Raw genomic sequence first — 20,563 nt, forward strand, 5'->3', positions numbered from 1 at the left:
ATTTTTTCCTAAAAGCTAAAGTTTTAAAGCTAGGTGTGGAACTACATGTATACATGGGGAGCATAGACCCCCCAAAAACTTCAAATTTTCTCAAAATTATATGATATAGACCCTTCAAAATTATTTTTTTTACCACTCAAAGAGTCTTCTTTTTTAGTTTTACCCCACTCACACCTAAAATTCTAGTTCTAACCCAGTTTAAATCCAAGAGACAACGAGGAGCTTTTACTTATTTATAAATGCTGTTTGCCTCAAAAGGTATTGGTTGGCTCAATTTTTTTTTTTTTTTTTTTAATTTTTCCACCTAAAATCCAAATAAAAATTTATGCCGTAAAAAAAAAAAATTTACCACGATGTTGCTGGACAACAATATGTACACACAAGTTCTCCCATCATGGTCATCCATATATATCAGTAGCAAGCATAAAATAATAATCAAAATTATTAAATACCACATTTGGTTATAGCCTCCGGTTGTATATTGCACATACATCATTCCTATTATCTAAATACTTGTACGATAATGATTTTAAATTGCACACTTATTCATAGAAGGGTGGGCAAAATTGGACCCTCAGATTCAACAACAAACTCCAATAAAAACAAGTCTGTCCAGAGGGGTATGGTAAATCCTGGCCTTTTTAACATGAAATGGATAGCATATACTTCATTTGAAATGGAGAAGATTCTTGTCCCATGGAGATGGTGTCTAAAAGATCGTTTATATATATAAATACTTATAACCCATATAACTCTACTAAGTCTCATTTTGGGGAAAAAAATAATAATAATAAAAAGAAGATTGATTATGATCATCTATCCGAGGAAAGGAAGCATGAGACAAACTAACAATATTCATGATTATTTCCTATTTTTATGAAAAAAGTGTACTTTATGATAAACGCTATTTTGCAATCTCTCAGCTGATGTAACATGCTCAATTGACTTTTACATCAATCTTAATTAAAAATAAAAACTAAAAAAAATTCAAAGGTAAATCAAGCATGAAACATCAAGTGAGTATACTAGAAGAATGCAAAATAGCATTTCTCTTAATTTATTAGTAGTTCCACGGACTGCACCAGCATTGTAACTGAGTTGTGGTGCCTTCATGCCAACAACCTACATACATTAGCTTACACAATCAATGCAGCCTTGAATGGAAAGAGAGTTAAAGTGACCCAAATAATCTAAAAACTGTCTTTCCAATAGCCTCCACAACTACAGCAACTTTGGTGCAAACTTACAATAACTTAAATAATGTTCACGAAAAAATCAGAATCCATGGGGGCATTAATTTATCTACGGGAAGAAGACAATGGAGCTACAAATTAAGAAGCTAAAATCTACAGTTTTGAGTTGTGTACATATCAGACACAGGCTTTGGAGCTTTTACAGGCCTGAATAAGTTAGTGTGATGAAGCACATAAGAAAGATCCAGAAGTTAAATACCTAAGCAAAGGATACAAGCCTCTAGCATTCCCATTCATTAAGAAAGATGGCATATTAAGGGCATTTTCTTTGAATATAAGAAGCCCCATGCTCTTCATACCTGTTGATAATAGCACACAAAAAGTGAAATGATGAAATAACGTATAAAAAAATACAAGTATTCACTTATGAGAAATACTTCACACACTCTAAATGCACACTTTTTGACCTGACACTAAAAATCACCATTGAATCCAAAATCCAATAGTGAACCATCAAAAGAGAATGTGCGGGAGTATGTGTAGTATTTCTCTTCACTTAATGCTCAACACTGATTTCGTAAGCACGACGTCAATTTTTTGTTCGGATAAATAAGAAACTAAAAATAGTAAAAGGATTAAATTGCTCATCTAAACTCCAAGTTAATTGCACTGTTCCAAGCGAAATCTTGGTGAAAAGGTGAAACTTACTCTGCCTTGGAGAACCACATCTGCTGGAATGAACCAAGAGAAGCCAATATGCTCCCTCCTATCCAGACACTGCAAAAAGTACTCAGCACCAACAATAAGTTAGACGAAGCAACAATGTATGAATGTCATATACATACAAGAATTTTGCCAAAAAACAATCAAAGAAAGACATCTTCTTTCACCTACTATAGAAGTATAATATTCAAAACTTAAAAGGCTGCCGCACATAAAATAGAGTTTACGATTTCATTGGTGGGGTGGGGTTGATGATGTGAATAAAAGTGTCACGATCAATAGATTGAAATTGCTTAAGGTAGAAAGCTAATCAGATCCAACCGTGCCGTGCACAAGGAATTGGTCTATATCTAGGTTGTCCTAGTCCGAAGATACCTAGTAAAACATGCTAAAACACTTATTGTATACAGATGCATGAGATCACATAACATTATGCTTCAAGCCTACAGAAATGTACATCCTCATTATGCTCCAAGCTTAAGAGAAATCTAGAGAGACAGACATGTCAAATTGATGCCACCTTTACTCGGGATAAAAAGGATGTCCCCTCGCTCAAGCAGCACAAGTAGTCCTCAGACATTGTAAAATTAGATCTTGTAAGATAAGAAATTGTAATGAGATTTGGTTATTAACTACAGACGTCTTTGGTTGTTAGAGTAGGCTTATTTACCTCAACATCAGTCCAAAGAAAAATCAATTCGTCTTTTTTAGATGTAAGTTTTGGGCTAACCAAAGAAAAAAAATCTTTTTAGATTTACATCAACCCCGGTACATAATCTAATCCCTCAAAAACTACACATTCTTTTCATAGCAATATGATGAAGCATTTCAATCAATATAAATCCTGGGATACATGAGCCAGGGGAGGAACGTTATAATGGTTGTTTTCTGAAATTAGTCAATATGACATGATGTCTTATTTCCTTTATTTGTCTGCTGGTAACCACCCTTGTCTTAATGGAACTATATATATATATATATATAAAACATGGCACATATACACACCCGACACTAAGAGAGAGAGAGTGAAAGTAAAATGCTTCCTACCTGAATCTCCTTTCTGTTGCATTTCCACTCGCCAATACTTTAACTCTAGCAGCTTGAGGAGACTCCTACACATTGAAGATTATTACTTTTTTATAAGTAATCGAAATATCATTACAAGCGGAAAACGCAACACAGAAAGTATACAAGAGAAACGCCTAATGATATCTCAGACAAGCAAGAACTCCGCATAAATCTTAAATTTTTCATGATTTTCATAAGGTGTGGGTGTGGGTGTTTTGAGGTGGGATCTACAACATTAAAATATTAAGTTGAAGGCTTGAATGTTCCACTGAAGATTGCAGATGATAAGTTGGATGAAATTATTAGAATTGCCACTCGAACAATAAGATCACAGATGTTACTTTTTAAGTTATTTAGTTGTCGAAACACCAAGTCATTTAATACTTTTTTTTTATAAGTAATGTAGAACTTTATTGAAAAAGTGTAAGGCACCCCTAAATACACAGGCCGTATACACAAGGTGCTCTTACAAGCCCAAAACCCAAGAAACAGCAAAGACCCCAGCAAAAACCCTCCCAAAACCCACCAGAAACTATCATGGACCCCACAAACACACTAAAGACACCCAAAACCCACCTGAAGCCCCACAGGAAGAAAACAAATGACAAACCCCAGCAAAAACCCTCCAAAAATACCCCCAAAACCCAATAGAATCACCCAAGAAAAACTCCCCACAAACACCAACTACTTCCTTCCCCTCCTATATAGATCACACCCCTAAAGCCATTCTGCCACGAACTTGTCCTTAAGATGAGAAACAAACACTCAGAGAAGACGCCCAAAGCACAAAGAGGGAAGGACCACTGGTGATGTCAGTAGCCACCACCAACATCAACCCAGCCGGGGAAGACTCACAGATAACCGGCGAAGAAGAACCACCAGCCTAATAATAGTTAATTAGTAGGTGCCTATTATGTTATTTACTTATCTTTATTGCGTAAATGTAATTTAATTTAGTTAGTATGCCTTTGATCCTCCATCTTCCAGGAGGTTTTGGTGAGGATGAACATGGCTCATCGTAGTGGGGTAGCAGTTGGGTCATTCAGTAGGAAATGGGACACTCAATTGCAGTTAAGTGTTAGTGAGATAATGAGCATGCAGTAGCAGTTAAGGTGTAAGCGGGTCAGTAAGTTAGTAGCAGTTATCAGTGCATCATGTGTATTTAAGTGAGACTATTTCTTAATGAAAGGTATCAAAGTATTTGCATCTAAAGCTGTGAGCTTATAGCCATGTGCTATAGAGGGATTGGCCCCTTGAAGTGCCATAGTGTTTTTATTGCTTTTTATTTACCAATTATCATTCCCAAATATCTAGGCTCATAACAGAGGTCTATTACCACAGACAACGGCGACCCAGCCGGAACATACCCAAAGGGCAAACCCACAACCATCACCAGGATCAGGTTAGTAATCGATGAGCTTTCCAACCACAGCGGGAATAAGAAACCGGCGACAACAGAACTCACTGGAACACACCCAACAAGCTGGAAAATCCCATTCAAAGTCGCCAGGACCAAACCAGCCGCGGGCAACCCATGGGCCTGGCCAGATAGTCCCACACTGGCTATGGACTCAAAAACCACTTATGGGCCACTATCAAAGCCCTTATGGAGTTGGGCTTAGACGTGGACTTGGGCTTGGGCTTGGGCTTGGGGCTTAGACATGAACTAGGTCATTTAACACTTAAAGCCCACTGCAAGATGAGACTAATCTATATAATCATTGAAAAAACAGTACCAACCAGAAAGTTCACCAAGAGTTGGGAGGAAAAAATTAAAAAAAAAAACAAAGGAGAAGAAGAAAAAAAAACACAGTAGGTAGTGCTTCAGGAAAAAAAATATACTTCTAGCAAATCTTTCTCAAGGCGTTCCTTCAACTGTTGCATTGATGCTGTGCCACCAGCAAGCTGCATGCAAGAGAAACAGCAGAACCAAATTAGTTCGAAAATGCTCCAAGCTAGAGTAAACAAAGAAAGTTACTTCTATCATATATATATATATATATATATATATATATATATATATATATATATATATTGTGATGTCTGATCCAGTTTCATTAAGAAATTAGTTGATGTCCCTAATGTTGTCTCTGAAGCACACGTCAAGGAGTCCCATGGAAAGCTTATATCCTTGATATAATAATTAGCCCAATTAAGCTACTATGAAGTCTGCAGACATGATACATTATAAAACTATAATACTTTTATCAATTTTTCCACCAAAAGGAAAATATTATAAGATATCCAACTTAAACTAGGTTACACTCAAGTTTTCAATACCTAGTTGCATTTTATAATCTACAACAAACAAGAAACAAAGACAAGAATTTGATTGGAGTAGGAATGTTACATGACATTTCAAGGAAGAAAATTGAGAAGGAAAGAGGCGAGCTGACACATATTAAGTTTACCAGTATACTACTGAATAGCTCTCTCCGAATATCCACGTCACATCTATTAATGCTGTCTATTACCTGAACAAATTAAAAAGAAATCAGTAATTGAAGAGTGATTGAAAAAATAATTAAAGCGCAAAGACATGCAAGTGTACATCCATAACGAAATAAAAGGACCTTACCATCTGTGGCAAACCACGAACTGAAGGAGCAATCTCCGCAAAATTATCCATACCAGGAATTGTCTGAGGTTTACATCATTAACAAAATTTGAAACATGAACAAACACCAAAAGAAAAAAGGGAATTTGCATTACCAAGTAGATATGTGCACAAAACCTCTAAGATCTAAATATCAGTTCAACCAGTTTGCATATGTATATTAATATTTTGGGTAAGCGCACATATACTAAAACTGAAGATCAGATGTTTATTGCACATGCACTTGTCAAGAAATGATCAGTCACTGAGGTGAATGAAAATTAAAGAGGGATAACATTTAGGAACCAAATGTGCTCTTGTGCCTACGATGTAAGAATTTGAGATTAATGCAGCCAATATTCAGTCAAAACTAGAACTATGGGGCACTGAAAAGCTATGAAATAAACATCACAGCATTCAACTGATCATTACAAAGTGTTGTCAGAGGAATTTACGAACCTTTTTTTTCTAAGCAATAAACAAGGGGACTCTTGATTCTAATTGGTGGGTGGGGGGTTTGGAGAAGAGAGTGAGAGAAAGAATTTGTTGGAATGCTTCCATAAACATCATGGGAAGCAGCTCATATAACTACATCATGTGCCCGAGAGCCGGCACTTCTATAACATTGTTTGCCGTCCACTTTGAGAAAAGCTTGAGATGTTGCTGCATGTCAGAGATTAAGGGGGACATGTGCCAATTAGAAACTAAGTCTTTGTGCTAGATTGCCACGATTAACGTGGAATCTCCATAGGATTAGGTTTTGCTAGCCCATATTTGCTGCATGGGTCACTGCCAGCAAAGCTGCCCAAGCTTCCTCGGAATTAACTTCAAGAGGAAGACATTCAGCTCCAGCTGAGATAGAGTCCAATTTCATCATTGAAAACAGCTATGGCGAAAGAAAAGGGATCCCTCATAGTTACATCAAAGATAGCTTTGATGAAATTTTTTGAAAAGGGGAGACCATTCTTCTAGGCGAGAAGACAATTTTTCCAGTTGTAGTTTGCATGAACGATTTAGAGAAAGGTAGAGGCTTGTAACGCTTGATGTTGTTGTTGCACAGCCTACCTCACACCTTATTATTTAGGTTTTGAGAAATATAACAATGATCAAAATACCCACAACCCTAATAACTCTTCTAACACTCCCTCTTAAATTTGAACATATATATTGTATAAGCCCAGCTTGGAAGAAACAAGCAAATGAAAAAAAAAAAAAAAAAAAAAAAAAAAAACTCTAACACTCCCCCTCAAGTTGGAACAACTTAGAGCACACAATACAAAAAAAAAAAACAAAAAAAAAAAAAGTCTATAAAACCTCAATCCTGGTCAAAAACTTGCTAGAAAACTACAACAGGCAGTCAGATCTTGCCGTAAAACACCAAGGCCAGTAGGATCTTGCCGGAAAACATCAAGGGCCGGTTGGAACACACCGCAAATCACCCTAGGCCGGTCGGATCTCAATGCAAAACACCAAAAGTCAGTTGATCTCACCGCAAAACACTAAGGCCGATAGGATCTCGACAACCAACTACAACGATTGATTGATGATCAATGCGACCAACAATAGTCAACCACAACCAACAACAATGGATTGATCATCAATACAACCAACAACAAAAAATCAACACCAACAACTTGTAAACAAAACCAAGCCCTCAAATGCTCCTGGCTTGTAGTGGAGATCTAATTGGAGTTTTGTTGGACAGAGGAGTTTCTAGCCATCCAGATAAAATCCAGGATGATAGAGGCAAAAATCTGGAAATGATGCACCTCCACCGACGTGATAGAAAGAGTTGCATGGGGATCCAAAATAGATTTAATCCAAACATGAATGGGCTGGTCAGCAAAGATGAAGGTATTAATGGGCCATTGTAGTTCACGCCAAATGATTCTAGCTACGTTGCAGCCAAGAAAGAGGTACTCTATTGATTGCAGATGAGAGTGGCATATTGGGTAGCTTAGTCTTCAGAAGTAGATAAAAGGCTGGTACGAGTAGGACTCAATTGTTGATCAATCTCATGAGCCGATAGAAATATTGGCACTGCATTTTGAATCTTGTAAAGCCAAGAGTAAGTTGGCTTTTTGATTGAATCTGGTGTTTATACAATCAAAAATGGCAAAATAAAGCTCCAATTAACTAATAAAGGAGAAGGGGTTCAACAAATGTCATATCCAAAACCCAAGGAAGATGGTACGCACACTGGGTATAAGCTAAAGTGCAGGAAAACTGTTGTTAGTTAAGAAAAGTTCTCATTAATCACATGGTGCTTACAAGTGAGCTATTCAGAACATGAATAGTATCACTAAAGCAATTAACAGTATATATATATATGTTTTATTAGGTAATTGGCCCTAAGGGGAGGGAGAAGGGAAGATTCGAACTAATAACATTCACTCCATGAGGTGTGGTCTGAGCCGATTGAGCTACCCCTTGGGTCTCCACAATCATTTTTAAAAACTCAGCATAAAAATCTGACACCCCAGCTAGAGAAAGCAAGCTACAGAAATCATGCAAGCTATTGGAGACAGTCTAGAGACTATGCTGCAACACAGTTCCAAAATTTTTTGACATAAGTGACAACATGTCTGTTCCTTAGCTCATTCATTTTTTCTTCTTTACTCTTTTCACTTGGACAGCAGCTTGGCTAGCTCTTTTAGTGATAAGTTTCTCTGATTTTCTCTTTCTATTCTCTTCTTCTACTTAGGCGCTTTCCTTTATACTCCCTGAGTAAATGGGTTGCGCCCCTTTACGCTTTTGTTTTATATAACATTATTTATCAAAAAAAAGAGGCCAAGTAAATAAAACAACTACAAAAATCCTTTCTCCACCATTGATGAATATTTTCAGCATCACAACAATCAGACATCTCCAGAACTTCAAACTGCATCAACATAGATGAGAGAGATTGGCAAAGCCACATCTAATTTCTACCGTGTTCGAGCAAAAGACTTATCTTTCAGTGTCTTACTAAAGCAATGTACTAGAAAAGGTTACCAGTTAAAGTTAGAAAGTTAGAATTAACAGAGAGCCAATTGGACTTTTAAAGGTAGAATCCAACTTAGCCAATAAACGGGCAAAATGACTTAGCTATCTCAACCCCATAGAATCATAATAGACTAGACAAGATTAACGTATAAAGACAAATATTAAAAGTCTGAATTGAATGAGAAAGATGATAACTTTTTTTGATAAGTAATAGTCAAGTTTTATTAAAAGTGTAAGGCCCCCCAAAGTACACTGGAAGTATACAAGCAGAAACACCTAACTAGAAAAAGAAAATAACAACAGAATATAATCAGATATGCACCCTAATTTTTCAATTTATCTGAAAAATATATATAAAAATCTGACACTATGTAAATTTGCAAGCCACCCACCTGAACCAACGATGGATTAAATAGAATATCAGGAATCTTGAATCTGTCAGATCCAATTTCAATTGTCCTGTGTTATGTGGAATAAAATAACTAGATATCAATATTAGAAATAACAATTTAAAGCTTATCAAGCAGAATAAAACTAGGTAATATTATGTTGTTATGATGCCACATTGTGTCTCATGAATCCATAAAGGTTACAGAGACAAGAACCAACAAATTCAAAGATGCAAAGCAATGAAACAAGATGAAATCTGATTACAGGTAACAAAAGAGTATGGGACTTACTGGCCATCAGGTAGCTCATATGGTGTCATTGGAATGTTTGAATAAGCACTTTCTGTGACAACAAGGACACTATATGAGAATGCTTAGTATGATTGATGCGTCTATAAGATCAAAGCATTTCCTTATGCAGTGGAGATTTAATCTTAAGAGCATTAACAAGATTATCAAGGTTAAATATAGAAGAACAAGACCAATTGTATATTGTCTATAATGCTAATCTGAAAGTATTAATTCTTGGCTTCTCAGGCCTGACATTTTCCAAGATTCTTTTTTGTTTTGTTTGCCACAAGCCTACTTAAGGACTACTAAGACAAATTAATTCTTTCAAAACTAAGTTAAATTGAACCTTGTACATTTCCTTATGCAGTGGAGATTTAATCTTAAGAGCATTAACAAGATTATCAAGGTTAAATATAGAAGAACAAGACCAATTGTATATTGTCTATAATGCTAATCTGAAAGTATTAATTCTTGGCTTCTCAGGCCTGACATTTTCCAAGATTCTTTTTTGTTTTGTTTGCCACAAGCCTACTTAAGGACTACTAAGACAAATTAATTCTTTCAAAACTAAGTTAAATTGAACCTTGTACATTTTCCAAGATTCAACTTAACCTAGTTTTGAAAGAATTAATTTATCTCAGTAGTCCTTAAGTAGTAGGCTCATGGCTGGCCCTCAAACCCTAATGAGCAGATATGGTTGTGCTATACAGGGGACCTTTAATCTAGGAAGATAAATTTATCTTCAAACACCCATGAGTAAAGATACCAAAATATATATTGCCAAATGTATCCGCTAGATGGGGCACCTTTGAGTACATTCCTTCCAACAATAACTAACACTGTTCCAACTCATGTCAGCCACATGCCATGATCCAACATGTGTCCACACATGTTCGAGTCCTCTCAGCGTCTAATGCTGCACAATTAAGACATTAATTCTATATAGAACATGCTTTGCTAGAAATTAACGTTCGAGGATCCAAGATGTGTCATCTACAATCCATTCCCAACCCAAACCCCCTAAAAAGTAACAAACTGGAGTGGGGTGGAGGAAGGTATGGAAGAATCAGGTACTGGAACTATCACCAGGAGTTAGGGAACCCTTACAATTTTTATTTTTTTATTTTTTGATAAGTAGAAGCCTTTCAAACAATGAGGAAAACATCCGAAAATGCACTCACAAATTTTATGAATTGCTACAAGAAACATCCTTGCAGACAAAGCAGTAACCACAAAAAAAAAAAAAAAACACACATTACCCAAATAAGTTAAGCAAAGACATACATGCATATATGAATCTTCAATTAGAAAAAATGTAATGCGCAAAAACAGAGTAGAAAAGCAGCTGGAGGTGTACATATGGGAAAACACAAACCATCATATGGAGTATCTGGGGCTCGACATACACATTCCTTAATATCACTAGAGATTACCCTCTGCAACAGGAAAACGACCAGAAAAAAATGAAAGGGTTCTCCTAGCATATAAAATATAAAGGATAAATCATCTAAATAAAGAGAAATGCTACCCAAGCTCCCACATTTTACTCCCTCACCCTAACACCCTGACGTGGCAGATAGTTTCCACTATCCCAAACCAAACCCCATCTGAAGAATTCTTGGGCGCAAAATCCAAGGGCTTTTTGGGAGGTATAACCCTCACCCTCTTCTCTAGAGCCTTTCACTGTCGCAATCCAAAGGTGCAGATCGCCTTTTCTAGGTGAATTGAATGAAATCCTTCAAAATCATTTCAGGGAGCATTGTGTTTTCTTCATCCTTATTTTTAGCAACAGCTCTAATCTCCTCCCTAATTTGGTTGAAGGACCTACATAAGGCAGGAGAACCACCCCTCAGATCCTCAAGCGTGGTCATCTTTCTTCTTCTTATTGAGTTCCAAAAGAGTTTCAGAAAAGCAAAAAAAAAAAAAAAAGAAAGAAATTGAATTCCAAAGGAGTTTCGGAGAACTAAAAGCAAGGCAAGAAATTGGCTGAAGGACCCATATAAGGCAGGAGAATCTCTCTGGATCAATTTGTGCCTCTGTATTGTACACCCACATTCTTGTAGCTTCTTGGGATAGAAGGTTGGTGAAAAGATGGGTGAGTCAGAGATTCAGCAAGCTATTGAAAACTTACAAAGTAAGCCATTTTTTGATAAAGTACATAAAACAAAGTCAATTTAATAACAAAGTATGACCAATGCCTGGTTTGTGAAAACAAAGTAGAAGCACAAAACAGAGCAAGAGACCCAAAGAGCATTGGCCGTACTCTCAACCAATTTCTTGCCTTGCTTTTAGTTCTCCGGAACTCCTTTGAAATTCAATTTCTTTCCTGTTTTTTGTTTCTCTGAAACTCTTTTGGAACTCAATAAGAAGAAAAAAGATGACCACGCTTGAGGATCTGAGGGCAGTTCTCCCGCCTTATGTGGGTCCTTCAACCAAAGTAGGGAGGAGATCAGAGTTGCTAAAAATAAGGATGAAGAAAACGCAAGGCTCACTGAAAGGATTTTGAAGGATTTCATTCAATTCATCTAGAAAAAGCGATCTGCACCTTTGGATTGTGAAAGTGAAAATGCTCATAAAAAGAAGAGGGTGAGGGTTATACCTCCCAAAAACCTCTTGGATTTTGTGCCCAAGTATTCTGCCCAAATATGTCAGAAAGCAACCCTATTTTACACGTTAAATGGGCGCTAGATAGTGGAAATCTAATGTGGCAACTGTCACGTCCGGGTGTAAGGGTGGGGGAGTAAAATGTGGGAGTACAAGTAGCATTTCTCCTAAATAAAAAAATAACTGTGAAATCACAGACCTGGGAGTAAAGCCTGTAGCTTTCTGTTGTATTTGGAAAATCCATGTCTACTGTCTGCGAGATTCAGAAAAGTTAAGTGTCCAAAGAATGACAGTATTGAATAATGTTAACAAATGCACCTGATGACTTATAGCATGAAAAAGCATACAACAGAAGCAAATGTGAATACAGAATTAGGAAATGTAGTGCTTTTCATTCAAGATAATAATGGAAGGCAGAACTAAGAATCTTGAGTTATCTAGAAGTGCAACAATAAAATGTATTCTCAAACCGAGAAGCACTGAGAAGCATGAAAAAGCATACAACAGAAGCAAATGTGAATACAGAATTAGGAAATGTAATGCTTTTCATTCAAGATAATAATGGAAGGCAGAATTAAGAATCTTGAGTTATCTAGTAGTGCAACAATAAAATGTATTCTCAAACCGAGAAGCACTGTAATAAACCAAGACACATACAGAGAAGCATCAGTCTTTTTGGTAAATACACCAAGACACATAAGAGGAACAGTGGTCAAGGTGTGGAAGACAAACCTCTTTCTGATAATTCAACTCTAATCTTGGGCAACAACCATCAGCTTTTTGGATTTCAAGGGCTTTTATTATAAGCAGAACGTCATATTATCAAATGGGAACCAGGTATATCTTACGGCCAAATGAAACCAAATTTCAGTGCCAACATTCCCGTTTGGACCAAGTGAATTCATTGTTAAAGAAGTCATTAATTCTTAGTGAATAAGGTCCAATGTTTCTGAACCCCCAAAAACAATTCTCACATGAGCCTTCTCCAATAAAACTTGGACGCTACCTGACCATGTAGGTATTATAATGTTGTGGTTCTAAGCATAGCAAGAAGTCAAGACACAGGAGGTGAGGGAAGACATGAGATTGAAATATGATACCTTCCAATGCCATACCACAAATAAGAGGAAAAAAAATGAATGACTTATGTGCACAAAAGAAACTACCACTGATAATCATTAAATACCTGAAACTCTCCTGGCCGAGTTTCCTTTCTCTTGAATGAAAATCTGGGTTTTATCTGTGCAACAGACAAGAAGAAAACATTCTGAAACTAAAAAGAAAGGAAACTAAGCACCTTGAGACAATTGATTTGTCTTTCAAGATAAAAAAAATTACTCTAGCCACTTACCATAATACCTTTGCTTTCCAAACTTTTCAATAAGCAATCACTGAGATATTCTCCTCCAATTGCAGAAGATGCCACAGCCTATATTTGCAAATGCAATAACAAGGCAAAGAATCTTTACAAGTTGAGAAAAGCTTTATCAAAACTTTTAACATACGGGCATTAACAAATATTGTCCTTTCATATGCCAGGGGTGGGGGGAGGGGCCACATTATAGACATATAAGATGAATGTTAACTTCTAAAAGTGAAGCTTATATCATCACCGAGTAACATTATTGTGTGAAAATATAGAATATGTCAACAAAAGATGGGCATAGAAACTTATCGACTAACATGCTAATAACTTTTATACAATAAGTCAGCATAGTACATAAAGGACAATGTGATTTATTGAGAAGTTATCACAAATATCACTTGAAATTAAAAATATTAAGGAGCACCATAAAAGGGAAGAAAATTTTCACGCACACAAAGCTACCAACACACACACCCACATATTGATATACTGCATAAAAACTTGGTTAAAAATATATATATTTCACAAAAAAAAATAACAGTAATCAGATCCTCTCAAAACTAAGTGCTCAAGTCACATGCAAGAATCCCGTGTGTAGAAATTGGGTAAAAACTGAGTTTGCTTGACACGTAAACAGAAAATATGAACTCAAATAAAATTGTGAAGCAAGTCATTCTTTCTTTTGGTTGGAAGGTGGGCGATACCTTCTGAAGAACATAACCATCATGCACTGGGGCAACTGTAGTTGATCCTCCACCACTGCATTAGTTGGTAATTATCGAAAATATCATACATTAGTTTTGCTTCTAACATATATCAAGAAATATTAGAAGAGGATAAACATTAGATCAAAATATAAGTGAAAAGGAAAAACTTAACAATTGCACACAGTGCATTTTTATTGACCAGAATATTCTAATCAACAGATTTCTTGCATGGAGAAGGACAGAGAAGGAATAACATTCTTTTAGATTTCAAAAAATTACTAACATATTCATTTAGACGACAGAAGGAACATAACATCAATTAATAAGTCAATTTCTTTTAACTCCAAAATATTGAGAATTGATTAATTCCCTTTCAAAAATGTGCTGAAAAATTTACTAAGAACTTGATAAAATTCAGTGTTCAAACTTCTAATACCTCTGCAACAGCAAGCATATTGCAAATGAAACCAAACTACAGAAATGAGGAGCACATTGTTGTAACATATCCAATACTCTTCGTCTTTTGAGCTCATATATGCATTTAAATATCTTCTCTTTTTTTTTTCTTTTTTTTTTTCAAGTACTTCTTTCTCAGCTTTGTGATACTTTTTTGGTGTCTTAACGGTGTAGCCCAACATATTAAAGCAAATTCAAATGTTTTCCATTCCACCTATAAAAATCTAAGGAAACAATGTAAAGAAAAAGTAACTCAAGAAAAGGACAGAAGGTTTGAGCCAATATGAAACTCCTAAGATAAGCCCCGAGAAACACTAAAATTCAAGCAATATTACTCCATAGCATGAAATGTCACAAAATAATCACAGAAATACAATCTAAATATGATATACAAAGTGGCCTAAACTAAAAGGGATGTCAAACAATAACACTTTAGCATTTGGTAGAAAGGTAATGCAAGAAGACAAACCGATATTGATACTGAATAATTACATATATCCTACCAGTCAACAACTAATGAGGTAGCACGCCCTGATGCAAAAGATGTGAGAACCTGGCATCAACAAGCACTCCAATCAATCACCATACTGACATTTCTCGATAAAGGAGAAGAAAAAGAGCATATTCATATTGATAATCAGACTGATTCAATTTGAAGTGAGTTCATGGGTCCACTAGGGGCATACAGCATTCTTGGCCAAAAATAGTGCGGGAACTTTGTACTTCTCAAACATAAGCTCTGCCGTCCTGTCAGATACATGAAAATCAAACTCTTTTACTACAAACTAATACCCTAAAGAATAAAATACAAAGACCTAAAACCATTAATATTGGTTATCAATAAAAGAAATAAAGCTTTATTGAGTTAGGTTGGTAGAATTATTCATCATCAACAAATAAAATATAACTAAATAAAAACTGTTTAGCAAATACGCAAAGTTAGAGCCAGATAATGAAAGAATATAGCCCTGTGTGACAAGAACCTTTATTTTGTCTAGATTTTATAAAGAAACCACTAATCAATTACCATGCTTTCCATCCAATAGAACTTAACAATATGTGCTATTTAAACCATGAAATTAAACTTTCCTCCATTAATCAAACCAATTTAAATGTTAAAAAAGAACCTATTAGACTAATAGGATGGCACTTATGCTCATACTACATGCAACATTTTTATGCGTAAGATCATTCCACTTTCTAAAAGAGCAATATTAAGTCTTAGTTTTTCATAATCTTAAATCTTAAAACATTTCCAATCACCCAAATTAACATCATCATCTCCACAATAAGTTGCTTTTGCACTTTTGCTTAAGGTTATCTTCTCATAAAGCTTTTGAAAAAATTGTGACACAGATAACTTATATCATCCTTTCTTAAATTGTTGGTAACCCATCTGAGGCAGAGAGTGCAAAGGTCAGCACTCAAAAGGTTTCGTCCAAGCTTATTCACTTTGAAGTCAGTACATGTGATGCAAAGAATATAGAAGAGGACTTTTTATGAACACTTGATCATCCGAAGAGGAACACTAAAAGGAAGCCTAGGCGTCCATAAGTTTGATTATGTGATCAATCTTAGTTGATTTTTTTGATGTTTTGTGTCTTGAACTTTAGTATTTTCTTATGTTAAGTCTTTTAAATTTTATGTAACAAGTCATGTGACTATTTAATTAGGCATGTGACCACTACATGACAGATCTAGAACGGTTAGATTAGATTTGAATTAGTGGTTGTGATCGTGTCTTAACTAGGGAATCAACTTATTATCTTATTTAGAGTTTTCTGAAGTTGTAAGAGCAGCTTTTTCCAGAGAATTGAATGAACTTTCAGCCAACATTTGGGGCTTTTCTCTCCCTTTCTCATGGGGATTGAGTTTGGGTATTCTTGCTAATTTGATAGCTTAAACTCTCTTTTCCTTTCATTCATATTCAGAATTGCATCAACATGGCGGCTGTTGGATCTTTCCAGACCAGAAGTACATACATGCACCTTAATCCAAGTTATATGCGTTGAACAAATAGTTTGGCTGTTCTCTCACAATGATCAACTTCAAAAATTAATTGTTACAAGAGTTATCAGGACAGAACCTAGACAGTTAATGAAAGATATCCTAAAAAGGAGTTACTCTAAAATTTGCAAGTCCTTAGATTTTTTTTCCCCCGAGTTTCAGCTGAAATTCTTGTGCAAGATAGCTTCTTGTCGAACGCTCAGTTTCATTTTGCAGAACATAAACACTAGAACTATCATTGTATCACAAAAGACCTTGTTTACACAAATAATGTCAACATATTTATGCAGTGTTCACTCAACAGTTACCAATATCTGTTCCTCAAAAGTTTTGAGGAAAAAAAATACCAGCTATAACTCAGGAAATAACTGACAAATAAAGCTGCAAGGAATGACTAAATTAAGTCAATTCTCAGTAGCTCTAAAATAACCATACTACTCACATAAAGATTATAAATCCACGAAATGCTCTAATAAAATGAGTTGATAATGAGAAGCACTCATCAAGTGTATCAAAAACTAAGAAAAAATATTACACAGTGCCAGATCACCTTTCTCTTTGTTGTTGAGTATTGGAAGATGGTTCTGCAAGTAGCATTGGATGCTCTTTAGGATCAATCAATAGGCATTCCCTAAAGCAAAAGGGCAACCAGTTACACCATACAGAAACATAATTTGAGAAAAAAAAAATCATACAGTATAAGATGGAAAGGAAGTACAAATTTCTAGACTGATAACTGATTTTTTTATTGATAAATAACAAACATCTCTTATGGGTTTTGAACCCACAAGCAAACCTTCGCCCAGTGCTCACAAGTAGATGTGTTATTTGAACTAGAACTCATTGGTCTAAGCTGATAAATGATTTTTTAAATAAAAAATCAAAATGCTTTCACATAGTTACATACAAAATTTGATTGTTTTCAAGCAAGAGAGATGGCATATTTCTATGTTGTTTGGAATATAACATTAAATGTAAAAGTACATGCATAGGTAAATACTTGATATGCTAGCATATAAACATATTTTCTACACACACAGAGAGAGCAATGACTATGAGATCCTTCAGACTTCACCTCATCTATGGGTGGCAACACTCTAGGCTTCTAATATCATGTTTTAGGGAATTGGAAATGAAACATTACAGGTACAATGAGGCCTCATTCTATAATGGGTCAACATCGATGGTTCAAGATCTCTTCTAAAGTATTATCCTACCACTCAAGATGGACAAATGACAGTAGCTTTGCCATATCTCCAAACTGCAAGATATCATATGTTCATCATTATTTGCCAATCATATAATATTTGTACAATTTATTAGCCCAAGCCATCTCTATTTCATGAGCACCAGAAAAGAAGTAGATGAATATCACCCTCAGTAATTACCTAAAAGCATGGTCCCATATGTTGTCAACCATATCCCAGTCAACAACAACTCCATCCTTTATGGGTGACAGCACCTAATAGAAAGCAGAAAAGATAATAAAAACCTTAAAACATGAAACATTCTGGAAATATCCTATCAAAATCCCCCTATTAACAGATAATAACTAGAAAATTTACCTCCATATGATCCCGGCGAAAACCTAAGGCTTGAGATCCAACAAACAATTTGCGTTTCCCCTTGGCTTTTTCAGAATCAAGCGTTCTGACAGTGTTTTTAGAATCTACAGCAGATCCAGAGTTATTTTCAGTTTTTTCAGTGTCATCCACTTCCATTTGATCAATTGCTCCGACAACCTTAACAAGCATAGACATATATTAACATTAGTTTTTAACTGCTTTACATGCCAGAATAAAGAAAAATACACTACAATTTCCAAGAATTTTTTTTTTTTGAATAAGTAAAGCAAATTCATTAAAAGTGCAAGGGGCTTAACCCAAGTAAACAAGAAGTATACAAGATCAAAACATCCAACAACATCAAGAATGAAGAAAGCATGTGCAAAAAGCTACAAAGCTAGAGATCTTGAGAAAGGCGTTGACAAAGATCCACACAAAAAGTGATTTAAGAAAACGCAGTTGTAGCTCCGAACTCCTCTTCTTGCAATCTTCAAAACTTCAAGCATTCCTTTCTCTCCAAATGCACCACATTAAACAAGAAGGGATTGCATGCCAAACAATTAAATTATTCCGACCAAACCATCCTTTCCAACATGCCAAGAGCTCTACTACCCTTCCGGGCATAACCCACTCTATCATTCCACAACTCTCCCGTACTATCACAATGAAGAAGGAGATGAACAATTGTTTCCCCACTCTTTTTACACAGACAACACCAATTCATCACTATGATGTGACAGTAATGAAGATTATCCATAGTGACAATTTTCCCTAAGGATGCCATCCAAGTGAAGCCACCCTTAAAGGAGCCTTAGTCCTCCCAATGTTCTTCCAATGTAAAGAGAAATCAACATTGGGAATGAAAACTTTATAAAAAGTTTTGACCTTTGTCTCTTCAAAGGCGTCCAACAGATCTTATCTTCATCCCCTGACCCAACCAAACATAATACAAAACATTGAAAAGAGAAGAAACAACGTCCACCTCTCAATCATGCATCAATATGATAAAATTCATATCCCAATGCACCTCTCCATTATGAGCTAACATGTGGTCAGCCACCAAAGCATCCCTATCCTGAGCAATGCAAAATAACACCGGGAAAGGCTTCCTTTAGAGGACGTTTCCCACACCAAACAACTTGCCAAACCTCATTCGAACGCCATCACCCACCTCTATGCTAACAAAACTAGAGACAGCATCCCAAACCCTCCTAATATCTTTCCAAAAACTCATCTCCGTATGGCCCAGTGACGACATTAGAGCACCAACCTCTCACCTAACTACCATATTTTTTATCCACTACCTATTGCCAATAAGCCCCTCTCTCTCCACAGCATACCTCCATAACCACTACCCCAAAAGAGCCGGATTGAAAGTGAGCAAACTCCTAGTTCCCAAACCTCCAAGATTAAGGGGAGTAAAAACTTCTTCAATGTCCAAAAAATTATATTACACTGGACAATATATTTTGCATCTAACAACTCAAGAGAGAAGATTAAGCTGCGGTGACATCTTATCACAGAAAGTTCATGTACCCATGTGAACAACTGTCACGGTCCAATTGTTTGGAAAAAAAACACAGCAAGTTACATCCTTTTAACGAAACAACCGGAGCTTAAGTAATATATGGAAAAAAACACAGCAAGTTACATCTCCTGAAAATAGCATTCATACTAAATAGCCAATTAGGCCTCAAAATTGTGAACTTTGGGGCCAAGAATAGCAGCAAAAGGCCATATTGTGAGTTGAGTGAGAGTGTGAGTGAGTGGACTAGGCCACTCGAATTTTGACTACTCGGACGTAGAAGCACTTACAGACGGGAACACAGCTTTCGGCGCATCTTCGCCGGCGTAACCAGCTTTGCAGGTGTGCGAGCCCAAGTCGATTACCATAGCTGATACCTCATCTGTAAAATTGCAAAAATAATAAAATTTTATTAAAAAAAAAAAAAGCAGAGTAAAATTAATGAGTGAGAAAATTCGAAAAATAAAATAAAATAAAATTGAAAGTGTTAGATGAGAAAGAAAAAAAATTCATGCACTCACCGCCTCCGTACATGGTTGCAGATTTCAGAGAGAGTTTGTTTTTTTGGAGGGTGAGGGTTTTGGAAGAACGGTGTTCTAGGGATCAGGATCCCCTCCTATTATTGAAAATACGAGAAGCTCAAATTATTAGATCTTAGCCGTTGATAAGATCTAATGGTCTATACAAGTACAAGCTGTTTTTGTTTTTTGAGCTGAGAGAGAGAGTGATAACAAAATGGGCCACTCATGCTTGCTGACAAGATGGGTGCAGAAATAGTTTTTGTTTTTAGCTGAGATGGGTTTGTGTTACTTAAATGGTGAGAACCCACGAGCAACACAAAATCTCAAACTGGGCCACGCATGCTTGCTAACATGTATGGCCCAGTTTTAGCTCATTTGATTGAAAAAAAATGCCCACTTGATTTTTTTTTTTTTATGATGATTTTGCTTATCACAATGGTGATTGACTGTTTGATTATCTCTTACTGTTGCCTTGAATTTTGTTAGTCAAGTGTAAATATGACTATTTGAGGTTGGTGAGCTATTTGTGGAAATAAATGGGGGCATGAATATGTTCCTTTTAATTTC

The 20,563-nt window shown here is 36.0% G+C and overlaps 1 protein-coding gene across 1 annotated transcript; it reads right to left on the reverse strand.

Annotated features, from left to right (window-relative positions):
- Positions 1-374: 374 nt before the first annotated feature.
- Positions 375-20,116, reverse strand: ARP4 (actin-related protein 4). Its single transcript, XM_059579715.2, has 21 exons — positions 19,997-20,116; positions 19,766-19,857; positions 17,951-18,127; positions 17,774-17,847; positions 16,936-17,016; positions 15,065-15,125; positions 14,882-14,931; positions 13,920-13,974; positions 13,201-13,278; positions 13,036-13,089; positions 12,049-12,102; positions 10,621-10,681; positions 9,246-9,297; positions 8,958-9,024; positions 5,563-5,625; positions 5,396-5,458; positions 4,827-4,889; positions 2,964-3,028; positions 1,902-1,970; positions 1,479-1,552; positions 375-500 (listed from the first exon to the last, which is right to left on the reverse strand). Exons 1-20 carry the CDS (start codon positions 20,007-20,009, stop codon positions 1,507-1,509), a joined length of 1,338 nt encoding a protein of 445 aa, XP_059435698.1. The 5' UTR covers positions 20,010-20,116; the 3' UTR covers positions 375-500; positions 1,479-1,506.
- Between the last annotated feature and the right edge of the window lie 447 nt (positions 20,117-20,563).

Source organism: Corylus avellana, chromosome 1, assembly GCF_965113065.1.
Source record: "Corylus avellana chromosome 1, dhCorAvel1.hap1.2, whole genome shotgun sequence".
NCBI lineage: Eukaryota > Viridiplantae > Streptophyta > Magnoliopsida > Fagales > Betulaceae > Corylus > Corylus avellana.